The sequence below is a fragment of the Mixophyes fleayi genome, chromosome 10 (assembly GCF_038048845.1).
Source record: "Mixophyes fleayi isolate aMixFle1 chromosome 10, aMixFle1.hap1, whole genome shotgun sequence".
Taxonomy (NCBI): domain Eukaryota; kingdom Metazoa; phylum Chordata; class Amphibia; order Anura; family Limnodynastidae; genus Mixophyes; species Mixophyes fleayi.
The window spans coordinates 25,980,901-26,003,230 of NC_134411.1; the positions used below are offsets into that span (position 1 = coordinate 25,980,901).

Sequence of the window (22,330 nt, forward strand, 5' to 3'; positions counted from 1 at the left end):
TAAACAGCGGAACTATATACAGGGTGCACAGACTGACAGGTCCACACTACACAATAAAATCTTAGTACAATGGTTATTACTGCAATGTTAGCGCCTATATAACTTATTTATGTAGCAACAACCTCACCCAGGTACTCCCGGCCAGACTGTAACAACCTCTCCGGGCTCATGGTCCCTGCTGTAGAAACAGTCACGTTATTGATCACAGACGCAACTTCCGGCCCGGTAACTAGGCCGCGTCTCCGGTCACCATAGCAACAGCCATATCCGTTGCACCATGCGAAGGTTCCGTGCAGAAACTCGGCTGCTGCAATATCATTCCACATCATAAAGAGATAGTCACCAGTAATAGTAAGTAATAATAGGTCATATATCACTTCATATATTATTACTGAAAGAAATCCCTACATATGTCATAAGATATGCCAAAGACAAAATACTTAATTGATGCTATCGAAAAACACTGAATTATTAAAATTAAACATAACATCACAGTCATTCTGAGTGTCTCAAACAGATACATTACCTAGTATATAGATTTGGTACCATTAATACAGTTTAGAGGTGTTACATTTTAAAAATAAAAGTGTATTTTTATTATATTTATGAAGCAGCATCCTAAGATGCTTTGTTCCTGAGATGTCATTGAGATGCTTTGCAATATAAGGCTGGGTACACACTACGGAGTTTTCAGACGATTATTGGAACAATCACACGATAAAACAACCGCTTGGCCCGATATAGCATTAGTGTGTACACTCCAAAGTTGAATGATTATCGTTCCAAAGCAGATCCTTCGTTTCATTTGAATTTTTAACCGGGCTAAAAATGTTATTCAACTATGGAACAATGTTTTTCCAATTCTGCAGTGTGTACTAACTCAAGACCGGCAGTGTCCATAGATCTCTATGGAGTGTGCAGAGTCACAATCTTTTCAGCTGATGGTTATGAGAGATGAAGAACACAGATCTGAAGGTACATCGTGTAAAATGTGTTTAGTGTGTACACATGAATTGCATACTTGCCCACTCTCCAGGAATGTCTGGGAGACTCCCAAATTCCAGGTAGGTCTCCTGGACTTCCGGGAGAGTAGGGCATTCTCCCGCATCTGCCCACTTCCACTCACTTAGAGGGTAAATTACCGTAGTGGAAAAATAGACATTTTGAGATGTTTAGAGCATTGATCGAAAATGAGCAAAAGATCCTTTTATTATAAGCAAAACACACATTCATTAATTAGAGGGTAATCTGACTTGCATGCCGGTTAAATAACCACGCTGCCGAAGCCCACACTACCAGGATTACATGCCTTTACAAAACAATATTGACAAACATAGCACATTCATAGGGACCTAGTTGTCAAGCCTTAAACCATGCGAAAACGGCTGTTCGCTCATGCACAGTAAAGAGACCAGGGGGTAAATGTATGAAGCTCCGGGTTCTTCAACACCCGCGAGTCCGGCGTCTTCGGCGTTTAAATTTAAAGTGGTGCTGCCTTGTAAAGGGAAGTTTCCCTTTACAAAGCAGCGCCGTTTTAAATTTAATCGCCGAAGACGCTGAAATTGCGGTTGTTGAAGAACCCGCATGTTAATACATTTACCCCCAGGTCAGAACCCGCAGTTGTCATTAGAACAGAGTCATCGTTAGGACAGCCTCTGCGCAGTCCCATCAGGATTTAAATGGTAAATTGAACTGTTAAGTCATCTGTCATCGCTGTGATAAACCCATTAATCGTTATCCTACATTGTAAAAATAAAGATATACACAATACATGATAAAATAAGCTTCCACATCAAATTAAAGAAGCAACATGAAAAGGAACAGATATAGGACCTCATTGAGAGATATGATCAACGCAAAAAAAAACAGAGTAATTTGCATCTTGGCAAAACCATGTTGCCCTGCAGAGTGGGCAAATGTTAAATGTGCTGATAGATTAAGAGTTGAGAAGGGTGTGTCCTATAGGAGATTTTCATAATTTGGCACATTAACTCATTTCTTATCATTGCGAAAAGAGATGGTAATTAATGTGAACAATATGCGATGGGTCATAAATAGTCATAAATAGACCCCCAAGCATAGGCAAACCGATGGGGGGTTTCTAGTGCCTGGAAACCCCCCACCCCTCCCAGCCTAGGGTACTGTATGCTTGAGGTGGCTGGACCCTGCCCCGGGACCAGCCACTTTGCAGCTTGTGTGCAGATCGTTTCTGTCTGCACTGTTCACAGCCATCGTTCCCCAACAAATATTGGAAGTAGCAAGAACAGGTAGGAGAGAGCAGGACAGTCTGTCAACTGTTCTGACACACTCAATCAGGACTTTGTCCTGATTGTAGGGACAGTTGGGAGATATGTCCGCTTCACACAGCTCTGCTCAAAAAGGGAGAGCTGTGTGCCCCTAACAGTAGTGCATGCAGCATTGCCCGTGTATATGATGGGAATAGGAAGAGTTGGAGAGCAGCCAAGCACTGTCTAAAATTATAGCCACTCCCCAAAGCATGCTGGCCACACTCACTGGTGGTGTAGCATGGAAACCCCTCTCTACAAATCCTGCGTTTGCCCCTGCCAAGTCCCATTAAGAACAGCCAGATTGTCTGTCATAGTGAAGGGAAAGGTGCTTCATGGGTATGTCACCTGTAGTGTGATTGCGCCACAGACCCAACAAGTAGTCTAGTTTAAGTCTGGTGCATATTGAGACATAGTACAAATCATAAAGCAGTTTAGAGTATACAGCAAGTAATACCCTGTGAGATTACCAGAAGAAAGCATGCTATATGTGCGCATGGTGGTTCTCATGTGAATTTTGCCTATTGCACAAAGCACACTATTGTTTCCTCTTTACCAGAGCAATACAAAGTTTAGACCGCTGAGCAGAGGTCAACCCCCAATGCTCTAACTTGCTGTTAGTCCGGGTCTTCTGGCCTGCCAGTCTCTAAACAGACTAATCAAGAGATGCACCTGTGAGGTGCCTGTGAAAAGGCAGCTAGAATATGCAATTGTCTCAAACCTGGGGAGGAGGTGAGTTGCCTCCTGAGACACTCTACTGTGTTGAGCAATAATATGTTGAGTGTGTGTTTGGACACAAGGTCCAACACCTGAGAGAGGATGTTGCTAAAATGTATTAGCTAGTAGCCAGACGGCTAGAATTTTGTTTATGTTTTGTTTTGTTTGCAAGCTGGTGAATAAACTAGCTGTGGCTTTTAACCTGAAACCTCTGGACTTGTGTAGTTTACTGCTGCTGATTGTCGCCATCTTCCCCAGGAGATGGTACCTATTCCCCTGCTTATGTCACAATATATATATACATATATATATATATATATATATATATATATATATATATATATATATATATATCGGCTAAATAGCAGATATAGCTAGGGCAATATCTCTGCAATATAAGAAAATCTGCTTTCACCCCTATCAATAAAGTTTCACTGGGGCAGCTGAGTGAAACTTGTATCACCGTTGTTAAATAGGCGATATCCGGCGAGTTTCCTGCTGGATCTTTTCTCCCTATAATAGATAGACCTAAGAGATGTTAAGTAGTCGCCACCTGATTAACTAGTGAACGCTGCAGGGGGTATGTACTGACATGTACTGAATACGTTACCTTTAAAAATGGCGTCTCAGAAATGGAATGTTCATATGGAATCTTCAGCTGCTGCTTTACAGCCGGTGTCTCTGTGCTTCAGTCTTTCTGTCACCTCCGAGGCGTCTACTACAATTTATGGAGACTGCATGCTGCCGGCTTCTCTACCTTAACCCCTATGGGTTGAATTTAATTGCACCACAAAAATGTGTTCCGTGTTATTTGAACAACCCTGTAAACCAATGTCAGGATACATGATATATCACAATAGCAGGATGACTGCCTCTGTATAATAAAGGAGTGAAGAACTTTGTAAGAGGTTAATGACATGTTGTAGGGATCAGTGAATTATAAGGTCATTGATAAATTTAAATATCTACCTGGCCGTGAGTTCTCTGTACAGCGCTGCGGAATTAGTGACGCTATATAAATAAATGGTGATGGTCATGAGCTTTGGAATGATAATCGCTCATCGTTACAGTGTACACACTAATGCTATATCGGGCCAAACGGTCATTTATTGTGTCATTGGCTCGATAATCGTCTGCAAACCCTGCATTGTGTACCCAGCCTTAGACTCCCAACTTCCTAGAGAGGGATTCCGGCTGTTGTTTAGAGCCAGATAGACATTGCACTGTTTTGTTAACACCACAACCTGTGACACATAATTGGATGAGGTCATCTGCGCTATATATGCCTGCCATTCACACTACAATAATATGTTTTTATATTTATGTGCCCCCCTCTTTGTTTCACCACCGGTAATGTTTTCATGCTTGGGGGGCCGAATACTATGAACATATGAGAGGTTCTGGGTTATAGGATGTAAGATAGACACACCAACTCCAAATAATGTAGCACCCCCCAGAGGATGCAAATTAAGCCGTGCTAATTCCTCTCCTCCATCCCTGAAGTGTTAATATCTGGACTGCTCTCCAGAAGGTGCCAACCCCTGTTATTTAATAGACAGTCTACTGTGATTAAATTAATAGACTTTTTTTTTTTTTTTTTTAAATACCCCTTTCCCAGAGGAGACGTCAGAGTGAGGATTTAATCCATCACTCCTCTCTCCAGCTGTGTTTTCTTCTGCCCCTACACAAGAAAATTCTATCATCCTCTGCGCGGCTTTTCTTTCTCATTTCAGACTGGTAAATGTCTGGGGCTTCCTCCCAGCCTCAGCTCCTGGCATGCAAATAATATTTTCTTAAGAATTAAGGATAAAACCTGCTGTTTTTGGACTCTTCTCCTGTGGTTCTAATAATGAGATGTTTTTTTGTCTCGCTGGCGCCAGACGTAGTGGCTGAAAGAGAATGAGAAGATACCCCCAAGACTATGGTCCCACTGTGCGTATCACTAAGCACATATAGTCAGTACAGCCTCTGTATAATATATATATATATATATATATATTAATTAGCAATAAGGTGTATTGCCTATGATTACGCAGAGGTGAACCCGAACATTGACTCTAGATTTGCAAACTGTGTAAACATAACTAGTTCTAGCTGGGTGACCTATTTCATGTACGCCTTAAAGGCATATAAGACACGGTCAGCTTAACTCTCAGGAAATTAAGCTTTGAAATTTAAAATTGTGCCATTGCGAATGTTATACACAAAATTCTATACAGTGAATATATGCCCTGCAGGAAAGAAATGAGGGGACGGATACGGAAACAAGAAAACACATACAGTATAAGCACCAATTCACGCTCCAGCCGTGGATGATGATAGCTGACGCAGCACTGAGCATATCATCATCAGCTATTTATATAGCGCCACCAATTCTGCAGCGCCTATAGCAACCAATAAGATTCTAGTTATCATTTATTTAGTGCACTCTACAAAATGACAGCTAGAATCTGATTGGTTGCTATAGGCAACATCTCCACTTTTTCAAACCCGCAGTTTAGTAAATATACCCCTAAATCTCTTAACACACACACAGACTAGTGTTAATATTGTCAGCAGTTAATAAAGCTACTAGTATGTTTTTTTGGAGTGTGGGAGGAAACAGGAGCACCTGGAGGAAACCCACCGTACTAAGGGGCGCACACAGGATTTTTAGGGGGGGTTCCCCCCCCCCTAAAAAAAAATGGAAAAAAAAAACCGAGAGAGCTGCTGCGCATGTACTATACAGTAGCCGCGGCGCTGTCAAAGAAGCGTCCGCGGCTGCTATATAGTACAGTGCCGCTATGTGGGGTACTTCGCTAGTGGAGGGGAGGGGTTTCTGGAGACCCAGAAACCCCGCTGCGTGCGCCCCTGGTACTGACCAATGATACGCAACAGGCAGCCCTCCAAATCTCCACTTGCAGCCCCCAGCTCCTTCCTGCATTATTGTCAGGTGTGTTTGATATAACATGCTGATATGTTATTACAGGTAGGTAAATCTTATTTTTATTAAACTTATTGTTTTAACTTATTCCTGAGATTAAGGGTAATGTGTGGCCCTTGAACTGTATCAGGTTACCAATCGCTGATTTAGGCCTAATTCACTCCACCTTGGAGACATATGGGAATATTTAAAGGATAATTTCACTCAAAATAGAAAAATCAGTTTTAGGTGAAATATCCAAAGTAAAACCAGGTCCCCAAAAAATATTTACCTGGGGTCCGGAGATCTATCTGACATTTTGTGTACACCTCCCACTGCTCAGCCACTAGCGGTGTATAGTCTCTCTTGGGTTTTTATCTTTGAGCATATCACTTTTTGGAGATGTGAATTCATTTCGTTGTTTAGTTTTTGTTTTGTTTTTGTTTTTCTTATAACAATTTTTCTTTATTGAGTTTTTTCAAAATTAACATTAATAAAACAAGATGAAATTAGCAAATTAAAACCACCCACCCATATTTATATATATATATAGATATATAAAGAGAGAACTTTTTGGGTATAATGATAGCGAGCCTTAAACAGTGTAGGTAAATAAAGTCATCAATATATTATATATTAAACCATGAGGGATGAATGCAAGGTTAAATAAAATATGAGAGAATCAGCATATATGTATATCACTACAGAACAGACAATCAGACCGGCATCTAAGGGAGCTTGTCATCAGTTAGAGATGGTAACCTGTATCATGACTTAAGCCAACAATTTAGTGTTTTTGGGGATCACTATTTCTGAAGGGAGCTCAGAAACAGTGATACAGAACAGGACAATTATAGTTTTCAGCACAAGCAAAATTGTGCTTTAAACCTGGCACCATTCTCAGTGCTTTATGTTATTAATAATAATATTTTGATAACCTGGTAAATGTTTTGAGCAGATAAACCTGGTCAGAATATTGTACTAGATGTCGACAGATTCATATTAGAAAAGAGCCTGCTAAGGATTTATGTGGCTTTGCCAGGAAAGGGTTAAACCGTATGAAATACATTCCATCTGTGGGATGATGGTTTCCCGCTTCTCTATCAGAAGCAGAGCACGGTAACCAATACATATAATAATTCACACATTTTCATGCTGCAGCAATGGATAGCACAGCCCCTTTGTAACACTAAACTGTCTTTGCTACAATGTATGGGTTAAACCTCCACCAGGACATGTGTCTCAGCTGTGTAACACGCAGAAAGAATATGACATTGGCATGCACGGAATGTTCTCATCTGAGAGTGGAATGGGCAGCTGTGGGCATTAAATGGGCATGTTTGGATGGGTAAGAGCAGTGAGCTCTGCCACAGCACGTAACGGTCTGCTAGTTATCACCATTATCTTAGATCACATTATAAGAGGCACAAAGAGTGTCTCCATAGGTTCACCTGGCACCTGATAAACTGGCAGAAGGATATTGAAGACTGCGCTTGACATTTCTGAAAACGTCCAATCGGAACCTTCAGATTGGCAGCTACGAGTTATTGGGATAGGAGTACGTTCCTTTTTACCTGTCGGTATGTGTATTGGAAACTGGATAAAGGCAACCAGAGTCTAAAATGACTGATGACATAGATTGATAGCTTGCATTCAGCTGCATTGCAAGCAGGGGCTGGCTGGCAAATTAATAGCTCAGAGGGGGAGACTCGGCTCAGCGGCCTATTAGGAACATTTTAAGGGGAAAAAAGTGTTACACTGTATAATATGCATTTAAATCTAGGGCAGAGGCAGGCAACTTGTAGTTCTCCAGATGCTGTGGAAGTCATGCTGGGATTTGTAGTCCCACAGTCTGAACTAGAACAATATGGGGCATAATTTTTTAAATATAATACAACAATTCATTCTTGCCAACTTATATTACCTCCCCTCAATGGGGGAGAGGACATGTGTCACCGTGGCTCTGCCCCATGACAAGATTCTTTTTTTGGGGGGGAGGGGTACCGGGATCCAGGAGGATACCTGCGCTTGCGGGAGTCAGGAATGACTCCCTGAAATTCGGGAGCCTCCCGGACATTCAAGGAAAGCAGGCAGCCATGAATGCCTTTGATTCATTCAGCTGGCAACCACTCTGAACTACTGCACTAAACCTAATGTTTATGGCATCTGGCAAGTCTGAGTAATATTCCGTCCAATTTCCTTTATTTTACTGGCCTGAGATAAACTGTTACTTACCGATGGTAAATGCTTTGTAGTTGAGTAAAACAAACACAATCTTGTGTCAGTATTATGAAATGCTCCAGATAAAGGACTTATACAAGCACCTGATGTCTACACACTAAGGGCGTCATTTAGAATTGCATAAAACTGCATTTGAGCAATGTAAAAACACATCTTGCAAAATCGCCGCACTGTGCATGGGCCCTGCATCCGTATTTAGAATTGTGCGTATCTTGTTCCTAGGCCTGGAGAGGTGCATCAGTGGTGCTAACACTCAGGTGCAGTACAGTAAGGTAATGCAGAAGCAAGTTAAGCATTACCCAGATCCTGACCGTGAAATACATCATTATTATCATTTATTTGTTAGACGCCACAAGGTATCCGCAGCCCCGCACACCGTACTAACAGTAGACTATACAGGGTGAAACCATACAGAACAATGAACAAAAAGTACCAATACTTCAGAAACTCCGGCTAGTCATATGCAGTAAAGACGGAGCGGAAGAACAGGTATGGAGACAGGAGGGGATGGGGCCCTGCTCATACGAGCTAACATCCTAAGGGAGGGTAAACAGACCAGGCACAAGAGGAGCCAGTTGAGGCAAGAGGAGAGAAGGGAGGACGAGCTAAAGGGAGGAGATGGGGGTTAAGTAGATGGTTTGTAGGCTTTGAGGAAGAGGTGAGTTTTGAGTGCACGTTTGAAGGAGCACAGAGTAGGAGAGAGACGGATGGAACGAGGGAGGTCGTTCCAGAGAAGGGGGGCTACATGGGAAAAGTCTTGGATTCTGGAGTGATAATAGGTGAAAATAGTGGAGGAGAGGCGGCGTCGTTGGCCAAGCGCAGGGAGCGGGCAGGAGTGTGATTAGCTACAAGTAGCACATTTGGGAGTTGATGATCATGTTTGTCGCCTGTGCTCCAGTGGCATAACTACTACTGAAGCACTGCTATGGGGCCCAGCGGTGAGGGTAGTGCAGGGCCGTCTCTCCGGCTGGGCACAATGGGCAAGTGCCTAGGGGCCCAGCAGACAAGGGGGCCCGAGGCAGGACTCTTATAAAAAAAAAAGAAACTTACCTTTTGCGGTCACCTAACCATTCAGGTCAGGTGGCGATCCGGATCCCTCCTTGGTCCCCTCTCCCGTGCTGCGCTCGCAGTTAATGTTGAGCGTGACCCCCCACCCCCAAAATCTTGTTATGGGGCCCAGTGACTGCATGTTACGCGCCTGATCTATATGATTGATGAAGTTTGCATATATCTTAAGATGTGTGCTGCCCAAATAATGCCCTGGAACTTTATCACAATGAAGCATCAGTCGGGATACAACTAAGACTGTCTAACATTCTAACATGTAAAAGGCCGACCTCCCAACACTCCATGGGAACAAAATATTGGCAACATTGATCCACAATTGTCACAGCCCTTATCTGCCCTGGCATAACCACACTCTGTAAATGGGAAGGTTCACACCCTGATATTTTCTCTATAGCTGTACCATCCACCTGCATCCTTTGGCTTGGAGAACTTGAAGAGAAGGGGATGGAGTTTTTGTTGGAGGAAAGGCAGCACTGAAGAAGTTCAACCCTCGACTGGGTGAAATGGGATATGTTGGAAAGTATGTTCTACAATAACAAGGCCTATGTGAATACATCCACAGGATGTGTGTACATGTTATTGATAATATAATAAATATGTATATTGTTAACATTAGCCTAATAAGCATCATGTTATGAACCCCATAATCAGCGATTGATAACCCCTAAATAGAATCTGTGGTGCAAGATGCTTTTAATCATTAGCAGCCGCCTTTCCTGGAACCACACTGTTCACTGGTACTCGGATGCCCCCTGAACTTGATCCCAATAGTGTATAGTTGTTAACAGCCATGAGTGAGATAGTCAGGAAAACTAGCAGCTATATAGCAACACGCAGATAAAAGGAGACAGACAGGACACAAAAGAGGATAGTCAACTGCCAGGTCGGGTCAGAGAGTACAATTCCGTTCTGCACAAGATTTGCATTTCATCCACTCTCATTACATCGTCCCATTCCAGTTTACAGGACCTTTTTTCCCCAAAGCACCCACTCTGTGGAATTTCCTCCCTCGCACAATAAGAGTTTCCTCTTGTCTAAAAACCTTCAAGTGTTCTCTGAAAACCCACCTCTTCAGTCAAGCTTATAATATTCCTCAACCACCCTCTTAACCTCACTAATAACCACCCTTTACATAATTCACACACGATAACAAAGCTCTGACCCCAGACCAACATTGCTGTGTGACAGGTTCACATAGCATACAAATCACTTTTTACCTTTGCAATCTGGCTGGACCAATATGCAATATGTAGATTTAACCTTATGTATCCAACTCCCATTGACCTATAGATTGTAAGCTTGTGAGCAGGACCCACCTCTTTGTCTGTTTTACCCAAGGTCAAACATACTGAATCCAGCAGCAAAAGATATCCCAATCTATATATCACAAAGATACAGGAACTAGCCTAAGTGAACCTAACAGCAAGGCAATAATGTCAATGAGTGTATTTATCTATGTCCTGGCCAATCAGCTTCTGGTAAGAAATCATGTGAGCAGAAAGCGCTGACTGATCAGCTGCTAGGTAGCGAGCAGTGATGAGCCTTGTAAGAGCTGATAAATCAGCTGCAACGTGGAATCCCTGTTAGCAGCTCAGAAAACAGAATGAGTATGGTTGCTTAGCAACCTCCAGCACACAGAAACACAACAACTCTGACATTCAGCAAAATCTGGAATGGACCCTGTAGACAACACAGCAGGAAAAACATAATGCATCACTAATATCAAAAATGCTTAGTATTTCAAGGTGACTAAATCCAAATATTAGCTCTTGTTTCATTCACAACAAATATCTAAGCGTTCTTACAAGTCATACATAAAAACAAGTAATACATAAAAACTGAACAAGTCCATACAAGGTTGACGAACAAGGTGCAGACATGCGACAGAGGGTAGAGAGGGCCTTGCTCATGAGAGCTTACAATCTAGAGGGAGAGAGCAATGCTGAGACTATGTGTCGTAGTTAGAGGTAAGCACGATCCCTTTAGACAAATCTCTATGTACCCAGAGGGACCAGACAACTGGTGTGTTCTAACTATTAATAGGGTATGGTTCCATACAGATAGAGCTCTCAGTCCTAGGGAGAAGCAGGTAATGACATATCATCAGTGGAGGAAGTGGGGGTGTATACGGTGGTATACCATACCACCACTTCTCCTATTGCCTTAATTGTAAAACGATCAAACGCCATTCACATACATTCCCATTACATTTTCCATATCGCCTCTTCTAAATTTCCCTACCGCCACATTGAACACTGCCTAACACCCAGCACAACAACAAAACTCTCCTTGCAGTTCTTATATCATGGCTTACACCTTACATCATGTGCATCCACTGGCTCTCACTGGTCAGAGGGACTCTGCAAATGTTTCTTTACAAACGGACGAGCCATAGGCCACTAGTTTTATCATTTGCTTTTTCTGAACACTGCTGTGAATGAAACTGAGGTCTGTTGCATCATATCTTTCTGCCTGTGACTTCCCCGCTGTGCGCTTGTCTGCCCTGGAAGGTGATAATCCTCTTACCTCAGACAATTACAAGCTGTTGTTTTTAACTTTGATATATCTCCCAAATGTGTATCTAATATTGCAATTCTTTTGTTTATAAACCCTGTTTATTCGTGCATGCACGCTCTTTAGAAATGCAGGAGACGCTTTTAGATACAGTATTATTATTATTTTTTTAGGCACAACATTGTCCACAGTGCTGTACTGTCAAGGAGAACCAAATAAACATACCATGATTAATAATACCGTACAAACAATGAAACCTGAGGTGATAAAGCCCTGCTTGCTGGAGCTTACGCTGAATACTTGCCAGGTTTACAGAGGCAGGTGTGGGGTGGGGACATGTCACTGTGGCTCCGCCCCACACTGCTCAATGACCCGCCTCCACCCACTTCACTAGTGGGAGTTTTTTTAAATTCAGGAATCTCCCAAACATTCTGTGAGAGTAGGCAATTATGTAAAGGGTCCTATATTACAGGCCAATAAAATGGAACTACTAAAGATAAGCAAACTGTTTTGACGAATATAGATTTTTAAGAATATTATTGTTTTGCAGCCGAAAAATCAGTCCATGCAGGTAGAGCGTAAAAAGGTATCAGAATTCAAAACAAAACTGTCTTTGAAAATGTCATTTTTGAACAAAATTATCTATCTAATTAAATGTAGTTTGTAGTCTGCCTCTTGATTGTTAGCATTTAATATATAAATAGCAATCACATCTATGTTTGTATGTTTAAACTGTGCTGTGGTATAATATCCATGAAAGGATTTATAGTAGCAAAAACCTTTATTTTAAAAAATAAAAAATGATTACAGATCTGTAAGCCAGAGGATGGCATAGAGAAAACCGCCCCAAGGCCTAGCCTCGGGATGTGTGTTATATAGATAGATTTGACAGAGTGAGAGCCAATGGCATTTTAAACAGGTAGTATTGATCAATAAATAATATGAGTACAAATAGAATCATTTCCATAAATGCTAGCTAAGCAGTTCCAGCAAGTTTTGCTGACAATAACAAAAATAACTTCTTTTATCATAGGTACTAGAAAAATCCCTTTCCTACAGCTCGATCAGAGAGTTCTTTAGAAAACGACATTTCACTAGTTTCTTAATATAACATTAGTATAAGGTAGAAGTTTAACAGTTTAAGAACCATCACAATCTTAGGGGCCTATTTTCGGGGGACAGACGCACATTTAAGTAAGGTTCACATTTATATCTTTAGTAGATATCTGCAGCTTTCTCTTAGAACTCCAAAGCAGTCCCCATAAATTGCACAAATACATGTTTTGAAAATCAAAGGTTTTCGGAACTCCTGCACGATGACTAACGTCAGCTGAAGCTGGCGAACGCCATTGAAGCCTATGGGGAGAGCATTGCGAAAGAGGGATCTTCGAATCCCTCACCGCAACTTACCCGCTCTTTCCTCCGGTCACTATCGCAAAGGTGGCCACTATGTGATAGTGACCATAGAAAACATAGGAGAGGGGTCTTCACATGAACAGCAGTTTTTCGCAACTGCTCGTCCTAGTGAAGATTGATAATAAATATTCACAATATTTCAATCCTAATCTTTCCATTAAGGATTGACATTAATTGTGGTTAAAATGCAGTGGGTAATAAATATGCCTGTTAACTAACATTTCTTGTCGCTGCTATTTGCAGTGTTAAACGATGTAGTAACGGGGCTATTTATTAAGTCACGCTGGGACAGCTGCTCCGATAAGCAGCTGTCCTGGGAGAATAGTGTTATACCTTTTTGCTGCTATGACTGGGTTCTGTCCTGGTCTATTCACTGCGTATATATATGGCTTGAATGTCAAACCAAGTTTTGGAGAAGGAGCGTCCAGCCTCATAGGCAAACCGAGGGGGGGGGGGGTTCTAGTGCCTGGAAACCCTCCTCCAAGTCTGTATAATTGAGGTGGCTGAACCCTGCCCCCACTTCACACGGCTCTGCTTGAAAAAAGAGAGCTGCATGCACGCAGCATTGCCCATGTATATTATGGGGATAGGGAGAGTTGGAGAGCAGCCAAGTACTCTCTAAAATTATAGCTACGCCCCCATGCCTGCTGGTCACGCCCACTGGCGGCGTGGTGTGGAAACCCCCCTTTGCAGTTCCAGCGTTTGCCCATGAGCCTGCCGCGGAGGGATCAGAAGGTCCCTCTCTGGTTGTGTTTTTACTATATGGAAAAGCAATCGGAGACAAGCTGCGAAGGACTTAGGTCCTACTTGCCAACTCTCCCGGAATGTCCGGGAGACTCCCGCATTTTGTGAGAGTCTCCCGGACTCCCGGGCGAGTGTGGCAATTTCCCGAATTCTGCTCACTTCACTAGGAAGTGCCCCACTTCCTAGTGAAGTAGGCAGAATTAGATCCCAAACGCAGCGATTCCCGGTGAATCGCGGCGTTTGGCCGCCCCCCCCCCCCCCCCCTCACGCCCCCCTCCACTGGCTGACTCCTGGAAGGGAGCTGAAGAAAGTGGGCAAGTATGACTTAGGTTTAAGTTGGCCCATATCACTATCCCCATAGAGAACTATGACGATGGCTCTTGTGAACATTTTTGGACTGAAAGCAGGAGGTATTTCTGATAGGATAATGTTAAATACATAGGGTACTTAAATATTGCTGTAATCCGCTGTTTTTGCACGGTTCTGGGATGCTGATCATCTAATTTTGGTAGTTTTGTGCTCGTGCAAAGAACTGAAGGTTCACGAATGCAAGATTGCATATTACACTTTTAAAACCATGGAATGTAATCTGTATTTTAAAATGTGATCTAAGCAGATATCTGTAAGATTATATAACACAGGAAAGGTGGTAATTTGACTCTTGCATAATCCTTTGATGTGTAATCAGTCTAGTAAAACGTAACCATTTATATTACATTTTAACTAAGACATATCATATAATAATTCCTAAATATTGTTTTTAAATAGAAATTATGTAATATATTTTACTGACAAACTTTATCAGGCTATTGTGAATCAGTATTTATAAAGTACAGAGGGAACACTCCATGTGACATACATCTATTCATATACATCTATGGGCAGCACGGTGGCTCAGTGGTTAGCACTTCTGCCTTACAGCACTGGGGTCATGAGTTCAATTCCCGACCATGGCCTTATCTGTGTGGAGTTTGTATGTTATCCCCATGTTTGCGTGGGTTTCCTCCGGGTGCTCTGGTTTCCTCCCACACTTCAAAAGCATACTGGTATGTTAATTGGCTGCTATCAACATTGACCCTAGTCTATCTCTCTCTCTTTGTCTGTGTGTGTGTTAGGGAATTTAGACTGTAAGCTCCAATGGGGCAGCGACTGATGTGAATGAGTTCTCTGTACAGTGGCGCTATATAAATAAATGGTGATGCTGATGATGATACTTACTAGATTATATTATGTCTGCAATCCTATCTTTTACTGACTGGGAGCCACTGTAATTCTTGTCTTGTGCTATATATAGAGAACAAGGGGAAACAGAAAAGCCCATGTCTGTCCACCAAACCACAGAAAATATACCAGGCATAGGATATATGGCTAAAACAGAACTGGTGGCTCATCCGCTACGTTCCTTAATTTCTACTGTATTATTAATTACTGCTACCAGGGCAACATATCTATTTACTGGAGTCATTGGCTTGGGATGTAGGATGGAGTGGAATAGGCATATGGCAACATTCATCTGGGCAAGTCACTAAAGAGCCAAGTTAGGAAGCTCTAAACCATGCGGAAACAGGTTTAGGCATTTATAAGTAAAATAGTATTTTAAGAAAAGCCTAATGTAGGATATATTGGAGATATCGCTCATGCATTAGTCAAATTATAGCACAATCCAGCAGTTCACATAATTATCAATGGGGTCAGCGGTGTGGCCAATTTTGTCAAGCTTGACCTCAGATGGCTAATGCCACCTGAAGATGGCATTAGCCATTCTGTCCTATGAGGAGAGCATCGAGGGAGAAGGATCTTCGGATCCTGCTCTGTCAGCCTTGCTGCTCTCTCCTGCACTGAGAGGTTGCGTATGCACAGTAAAAACTCCGGGTCATTAGAAAAAAAGTAATCGTGGGGACAGCCTCCTATCGGGTGCGCTTACCAGACATAACTTCTATAGTAAACTGCTGCGAAAAGTCATCTGCCGTTGTTGCCATGACAGATGATACTTAATGGGCCAATAATAGAAAAATCTTAAATAGGCCCCTAAGTATTAGAGTTTTCAAACCTTCTGAAAAGGAGATGTTGCCCATAGCAACCTATCAGATTCTAGCTATCATTTATCTAGTACACCCTAGAACAGTGTTGGCTAACCTGTGACACTCCAGGTGTTGTGAAACTACAAGTCCCAGCATTCCCTTTCAGCAATAAGCTGCTATATGTTGGCAAAGCATGCTGGGACTACTAGTCTCACAACACCTGGAGTGTCACAGGTTAGCCAACACTGCTCTAGAAAATCATAGCTAGTATCTGATTAATTGTTATGGCAACACCTTCACTTTTCCTTTTTAGAATGTTTGATACATCTACCCCTAAGTCTGCAGTTCAATAGCCATCCCTTTTATCGTGAAAATCAAAGCAAAATTTTAAAAAAAACTTTAAAAGTCCATGTAAGAGGTATGTATTCATACAGAATAAAACTGTTATATTTGTTTTTCAAAATAATGCAACAATGGGTGTGAATTACTAATCCAGGGCAACTCTGCAACATCTCATAACAACCAATTCATTGCCTATTACACTCCCAAAAACATACTGGTAGGTTAATTGGCTACTAACAAGTTGACCCTAGTTTGTGTCTGTCTGTGTGTGTGTGGGTGTTAGGGAATTTAGACTGTAAGCTCCAATGGGGCAGGGACTGATGTGAATGAGTTCTCTGTAAAGCGCTACGGAATTTGCTGGCGCTATATAAATAAATGTTGATGATGATGATGATGGGCGTGACGTAATACCCCACTGCACAACACAGGGAGAGATCACCCATCTCTAGCATCACATCTGAGATCAGAGGGAGGTGTAGACTGCACCTTACTGTCTATCCTTCCTCCGCAGGAAAGAGCTGGTGATCCCTGCTTGCTTCATTAAAGCAGGGTAAGGAATGTTTAGGCAGACCCTGGTATGCACAAGGTTGTTGTCTATTTATGGTTCCACTTACACATGTGTCATGGGGACACATTAAAAAGAAGAAGCACAACTGGCTGACGGATAGAAACCTCTACCAAATAGTGTCGTTCCTGTTTTCAGCCTTATAACTAACAATCAAAAGCTGGTGGAAAAATCTGGTCACCCAGAAGTCACATTAAATTAACAGATTTGTTTGCCATAACTTGTAACACTTGTTTATCTTACATTAAACGCCTGCCGATATGCTATTGCAGATTGGTATCTATTTAATTAAACGTTGTTTTAACTTACTACAAAGCGTAACGTGCGGCCCTTTAAAGGTTAAAGGGCCGCTCATGGAGCCTTGAAGTCTATCAGGTTGTTCATTACAGCTAATTAATGATTGGTAATTATGGGTTATTGTACATTGGCACCAGCTTAGTAAATAACACTCCATGTCTGCTTTGCCAAAGTGTTGGTGTATTAAGTATACTCAACCCTAATAAAATACATTTGCACATTTTTGGTGCATAGCCCCCCCCCCCCCCCATATGCTATTATTAATTGTTCACTGTATTGCTTCCACATTGCTTTTTCAGAGTGTAAGCTCAGTCTTCATCTCTGTCATTTATACTGTTCTATATTTGAATGTGATATTGAAATATAGAACAGGAGTGCTGCTTTTGTACAGCACTCCTTGATTTGTTGGTGCTATATACACAAATAATAGCCTCCCATGTGCTGTCCATATTCTTGTAGATGCTGTTATTGTGGATTTTTTTTATTTTTTTTTACATAGCCCACAGTATGTTTTTCATTATTACATGCTATTGTGTCCCATTCACCTAGTCTTTACAAGTTTGTAAAAAGATCCAACAGGCGACTGTGGGACTCCAGAATCAGGTGTGAGGGGTTCTCACTTTCTGGCTGAGTGACACAGGACCCCTACATTAGGGGACCACCTCCCCCCCTTTACAACCAGTGGGGCTTCCACCTAAAGCTCCTCCGGAAGCCTTGGTTGTAAATCTGCTGGTGGCTGAGGTCAATGTGGGAGACAAATGGGAGGTTACCCCCCCCTGTGGTTGTCTCAGTTGGTTTGTTCCACCAGAGGCTTGGGAGGCAGTGAGGGGAGAAGGACACAGAATAAAGTAAAGCGCAGAGGGGGGGGAAGAGAAGAGAGACAGTGTAACTGGGTAACGTGAGAGACAGGCAGTGAATGAGAGTGGGGAGGAGAGACAGCAGAGTGAGGAGAGAGACAGCAGAGTGGGCAGAGAGAGGGCACCACACTGGTTAGATAACACTAGAGTGCCACTGAGAGGGGCAGTGACTGGCTGCAGAGGAAGCTACAGTCAATCAGACTAAGCATAGACTGAGCACAAGGTAAAGGGATCTGGGCCGTGGTGATCTCCAGCAGGGCACCGAGGACACGGGGGCAGGCAGGGTGACTACATGGGCATTGCACGGCTGATGGCACCAGCAGCTCTCTGCACCCGGGGATCTGAGGATCTGGCAATGACAGATCGGCGCTGATCACCCTCCTGAGACCTGGACTGCGGGATCTGGTTTATTATCTGTGGATCTAGGGAGACTCTCACCTGCTGCCTCGGTATCTGCTGGAAGGATCTGGGTGTTATGAGAGGACGAGTTCGGGGGAGACTGGGAGCGGATCCGGAGGGAATGAGGCTGCTGGAGGGATCCTATCTGGCGCTGGTTCTTCTGTGTCTGCCAGGTGAGTGCCCTGTAAGCGCTGCTGGCAGTGCCATAGCCAACCGGCTGCCCGGGGTGCCACCAAGGGCTGTTCTCTGACTGTGTAATTACTGATAAATATCTATTACGGTGCGCCATGCTTTCCTTAGTAACTTTTACTTATGCGCTCAGTTGTGTCTGTAGGGCTGTAAAATTAATCCATCTGGTGTGTTGTAATGTAAGGACTGTATAAATTTATTCCCTGCAGTACCCAAAATTTTTTAAATGCGTTTTATCTTCTATTGTATCCAGTGTGTTTAGAAATATTCTTCACTGTTGTGTCTGTTTTCATTAAGGTGCCCAGTGTGCCCATAGGGACTCTTCTCAGTAGGGTGCCCAGTGTGCCCGAAGGGACCCTTCTCAGTAGGATGCCCATAAGGGACCCTTCTCAGTAGGGTGCCCATAAAGGACCCTTCTCAGTAGGGTGCCCATAGGGACCCTTCTCAGTATGGTGTCCGTAGGGACCCTTCTCAGTATTGTGCCCAGGATGCCCGTAGGGACCTTTCTCACTAGGGTGCCCGTAGGGACCCTTCTCACTAGGGTGCCCAGTTTGCCCATAGGGGACGCTTCTCAGTATGGTGCCCATAGGGACGCTTCTTAGTATGGTGCCCATAGGGGACCCTTCTCAGTATAGTGCCCGTAGGGACCCTTCTCACTAAGGTGCCCATAGGGACCCTTCTCACTAAGGTGCTCAGTGTGCTTGTAGGAATCCTTCTCACTAATGTGTCTCTGGGACCACTTCTCATACTGTGCCCAGTGTGTCCCCACATCATAGTGTGGTGCTCCTTATCACTCCTTCTCAGCGTCCCCTATAGTGCCTGGAGTGTGTACACCGCCAAAACAACTGTGCCGTGTTTATATTCGCTCCTCAGTACCTGAACTCATTATTTGTGAGCCCATAAGTACTGTTATCACCCCATGTCTCTTTATACTCAATCTGCCTCCTAGAAACAACGCTTCCTTCTACCCCCACGGCCCTAAAACTGAATACACCCATTATATAAGGCATATGACTGTGTACATAATGTATTTTCTACATAACTGTTTTCTTGCCAGGGGGCTACTTAACAGATGGCATTATGAGTTGTAGATTCCAGGAAGATCCTCTGTCAGTCAGGACTTGCTTACAGTGTGCTGTATTCCTGGGTATTTTGGTGTCATCAATCTTGGTAGGATGGCGATGCATGCTGCTAGTATCAGTCACGCATTTGGACCTCCGCATAGGTGTCTAGACCTTTCGTTGAACATCTGAAACGTTACATGGAAAACTAGTTAACCGTAGTGGTGTCAGAGGCTCTCTGTAATGTTAGTGAGGCTGCTGTGACCTGGATGGTTTCATGTATAAAGTCTGCTCTTTTATAAGACAGAGTTGAGTTAGTTCATTGGACTGGTTGATGATAATACGTGATCAAGACGGAACAGACCGTCCTAATAGTGAGTGGATTTGGGGTACATTTTCTGCACGCTCTTTGCTGTATAGTCAATTATAACAAAAACGCATCCTTACTAATATTTTGCTGTTGGAATAGTTGCTCTGTCAGTGTTTTTTTTTTTTTTTGTAGCAAATGGCAATAATCAAATGCAGTCATTAAATCCTAACTGTCCTCGGTGTTATTTGAGTTTGACATTTAAAACTGGACTTCGATGACCAGGAAATTGACAGTGGAATATAGGGTAGTATTCAATCGCCCTTGCAAACCTTCAGCTTCCATCAATGGTTAGCTAGAAATGGACCAAGCTATTGAAAGTCTTTGTAGCCAATGACATTATAAGGGGTGACCAGTTCTCCGCTGGACACACATGGAACACTTGACGCTGATGGCTAAATGTAGGCTGCAATGGCTTTCTAATGCTGCCTCTTGTTACAGGGTACCCAGCATGGGTTAATGCTTAAGAATGTGCATATTCATTGGCTGTAGTGGGTCAAGGCCGAGGGGGCATTTGTGCTGGGCACCTCGTACCCTCAGGGAGCACTGAATACAATTTGTTTCTTGTCTGTTCTGCTGAGTGCAGGGCTGCTCTTCATTTCTGTTCCCGTGTGTGTGTGTGTGTGTGTGTGTGTGTGTGTGTGTGTGTGTGTTGGGTGGCTCATCACAACTGGGCTAATTTGGGATTATTTTCTTTCGTTATTGTCAAATGTTCCAGCCAGAGCCCTACACAATCTCAGGATCCTTGAGCTAATCATCTCCACCTAGAGTACACTATTGGCTGTGTTTGACAAGTTAACATGTATGCCATTACGGTATAAAGAAATTGTCAAGTGACACAGAATTCAGTAGCCAGTCTGACAAATCTAGGAATCGGTGGACCTTTTCGAAGGGGCAGGGGAGAAATTGCCTTTGAAATGTAAACATCAGCAATATATTTCATCAAACCCAGGCAAGAGGCTTTATTTTAAAGAATGGATAATAGTTACCAATAGTTATATATCTGAGATGTGATTGTACTCTTAGTCAGTCAAACTGCAGAGTATATTCCTGCTCTTATGCAGCGACTTGCAGTCTGTTAAAAAACAAGCTTAGTGGTTAGCGCTTCTGCCTCACAGCAGTGGCGCTATGAGTTCAATTCCCAACCATGGCCTTATCTGTGTGGAATTTGTATGTTCTCCATGTGTTTGCGTCGGTTTCCTCTGGGTTGTCTGGTTTCCTCCCACATTCCAAAAACACACTGGTAGGTGTATTGACTGCTATCAAATTGACCCTAGTCTCTCTGTCTGTGTGCGTATGTTAGGGAATTTAGACTGTAAGCTCCAATGGGGGCAGGGACTGATGTGAGTGAGTTCTCTGTACAGCGCTGCGGAATTAGTGGCGCTATATAAATACATGGTGATGATGGTCAAAGTGGGGGTGTATACGGTGGTATGCCATACCGACACTTCTAAATTTCCACTTCAACCACTGGTGAATAACTGTTATTGTAGTAGCAAAATTATGAAACTGTTAACATTTCTTTCAAATTAATAAATAAATATCACGTTTTGGCCACTGCAAGTACCATTATGTACGGGTGAAAAAGGTTGAGGCAGCCATCTTTGTACCTGACCTCAGGAGCCTGCAGTTCACAGGGACTTTCACTTCTTCCGGGAGTAGTGCTTTGGTTGGTAGACCCTTCCTTGGGGGATCCACCACTCATTGTATTCAGCAAAGTCCCGGCACTTGCATATATCCGAGGCCAGTGGCGCACGCAGGGGGGGTTTCTGAGTCTCCAGAAACCCCCCCCTGCGCTAACTAAGTGGCCGCTATAGCTGCACTGTCCTATACAGCAGCCGCGGCGCTGTCAAAGAAGCGTCCGCGGCGGTGCTGTAGTGTATACAGCACCGCCGCGGACGCTTCTTAGACAGCGCCGCGGCTGCTGTATAGGACAGCGCTGAAGAAACGGAGGTGCTGCGCATGCGCAGCAGCTCTCGCGGGGGGTGTTTTTTTTTTTGGGGGTCGGGGGGGAAACCCCCCGACAATCCTCTGTTCGCCCCTGGAGGCCTCTAGTTGACCAACTTTGCCGCTGCTTTGGTCTCTATGGAGCAGGACCACCTGACTGAGTGACTGTGCAGCGCTCTTTCATTCAAGGATTGCTAAAAATTTACAAAATTGGTGCAAATTTGTCAACAAGTATATAGGGGTTATTTACCCGAAGAGTACAACTGTTCAATAACTAATAGAAACCAATTGCGTTTCATTATTTTGCTTGTATTTAATGTGCAAAGGCTTTTAATGACTGACTGGTATGGATTATTGTACATTTACACTTTTGGTGTATGGATTGCATTATACTGGCA

At 43.1% G+C, this 22,330-nt stretch overlaps 2 protein-coding genes across 12 annotated transcripts in view; one reads left to right on the top strand and one right to left on the bottom strand.

Moving 5' to 3' along the window:
• Positions 1-336, bottom strand: part of CSTPP1 (centriolar satellite-associated tubulin polyglutamylase complex regulator 1) — an 83,396-nt gene extending 83,060 nt beyond the window's left edge. For 7 of the 9 annotated variants that reach the window (XR_012679450.1, XR_012679452.1, XR_012679451.1 and 4 more), the window contains exon 1: positions 128-336. Coding sequence is in view for 1 of the 9 variants with exons in the window: in XM_075188170.1 (XP_075044271.1) it covers positions 128-329 (202 nt within the window). In the remaining 8 variants the exon portion in view is untranslated. The remainder of the gene's footprint in view (positions 1-127) is intronic. The other 2 variants (XM_075188172.1, XM_075188171.1) reach the window with 1 other exon arrangement.
• A 539-nt stretch (positions 337-875) lies between these two features.
• The window catches only part of LRP4 (LDL receptor related protein 4), an 86,074-nt gene continuing 64,619 nt past the window's right edge, over positions 876-22,330 (top strand). The window contains exon 1 of one of the 3 annotated variants that reach the window (XM_075188174.1): positions 876-975. In XM_075188174.1, coding sequence (XP_075044275.1) covers positions 909-975 — 67 coding nt within the window. In that variant the 5' untranslated portion in view covers positions 876-908. Of the gene's footprint in view, positions 976-17,926; positions 18,542-22,330 lie in introns of those variants that run through there. The other 2 variants (XM_075188175.1, XM_075188173.1) reach the window with 2 other exon arrangements.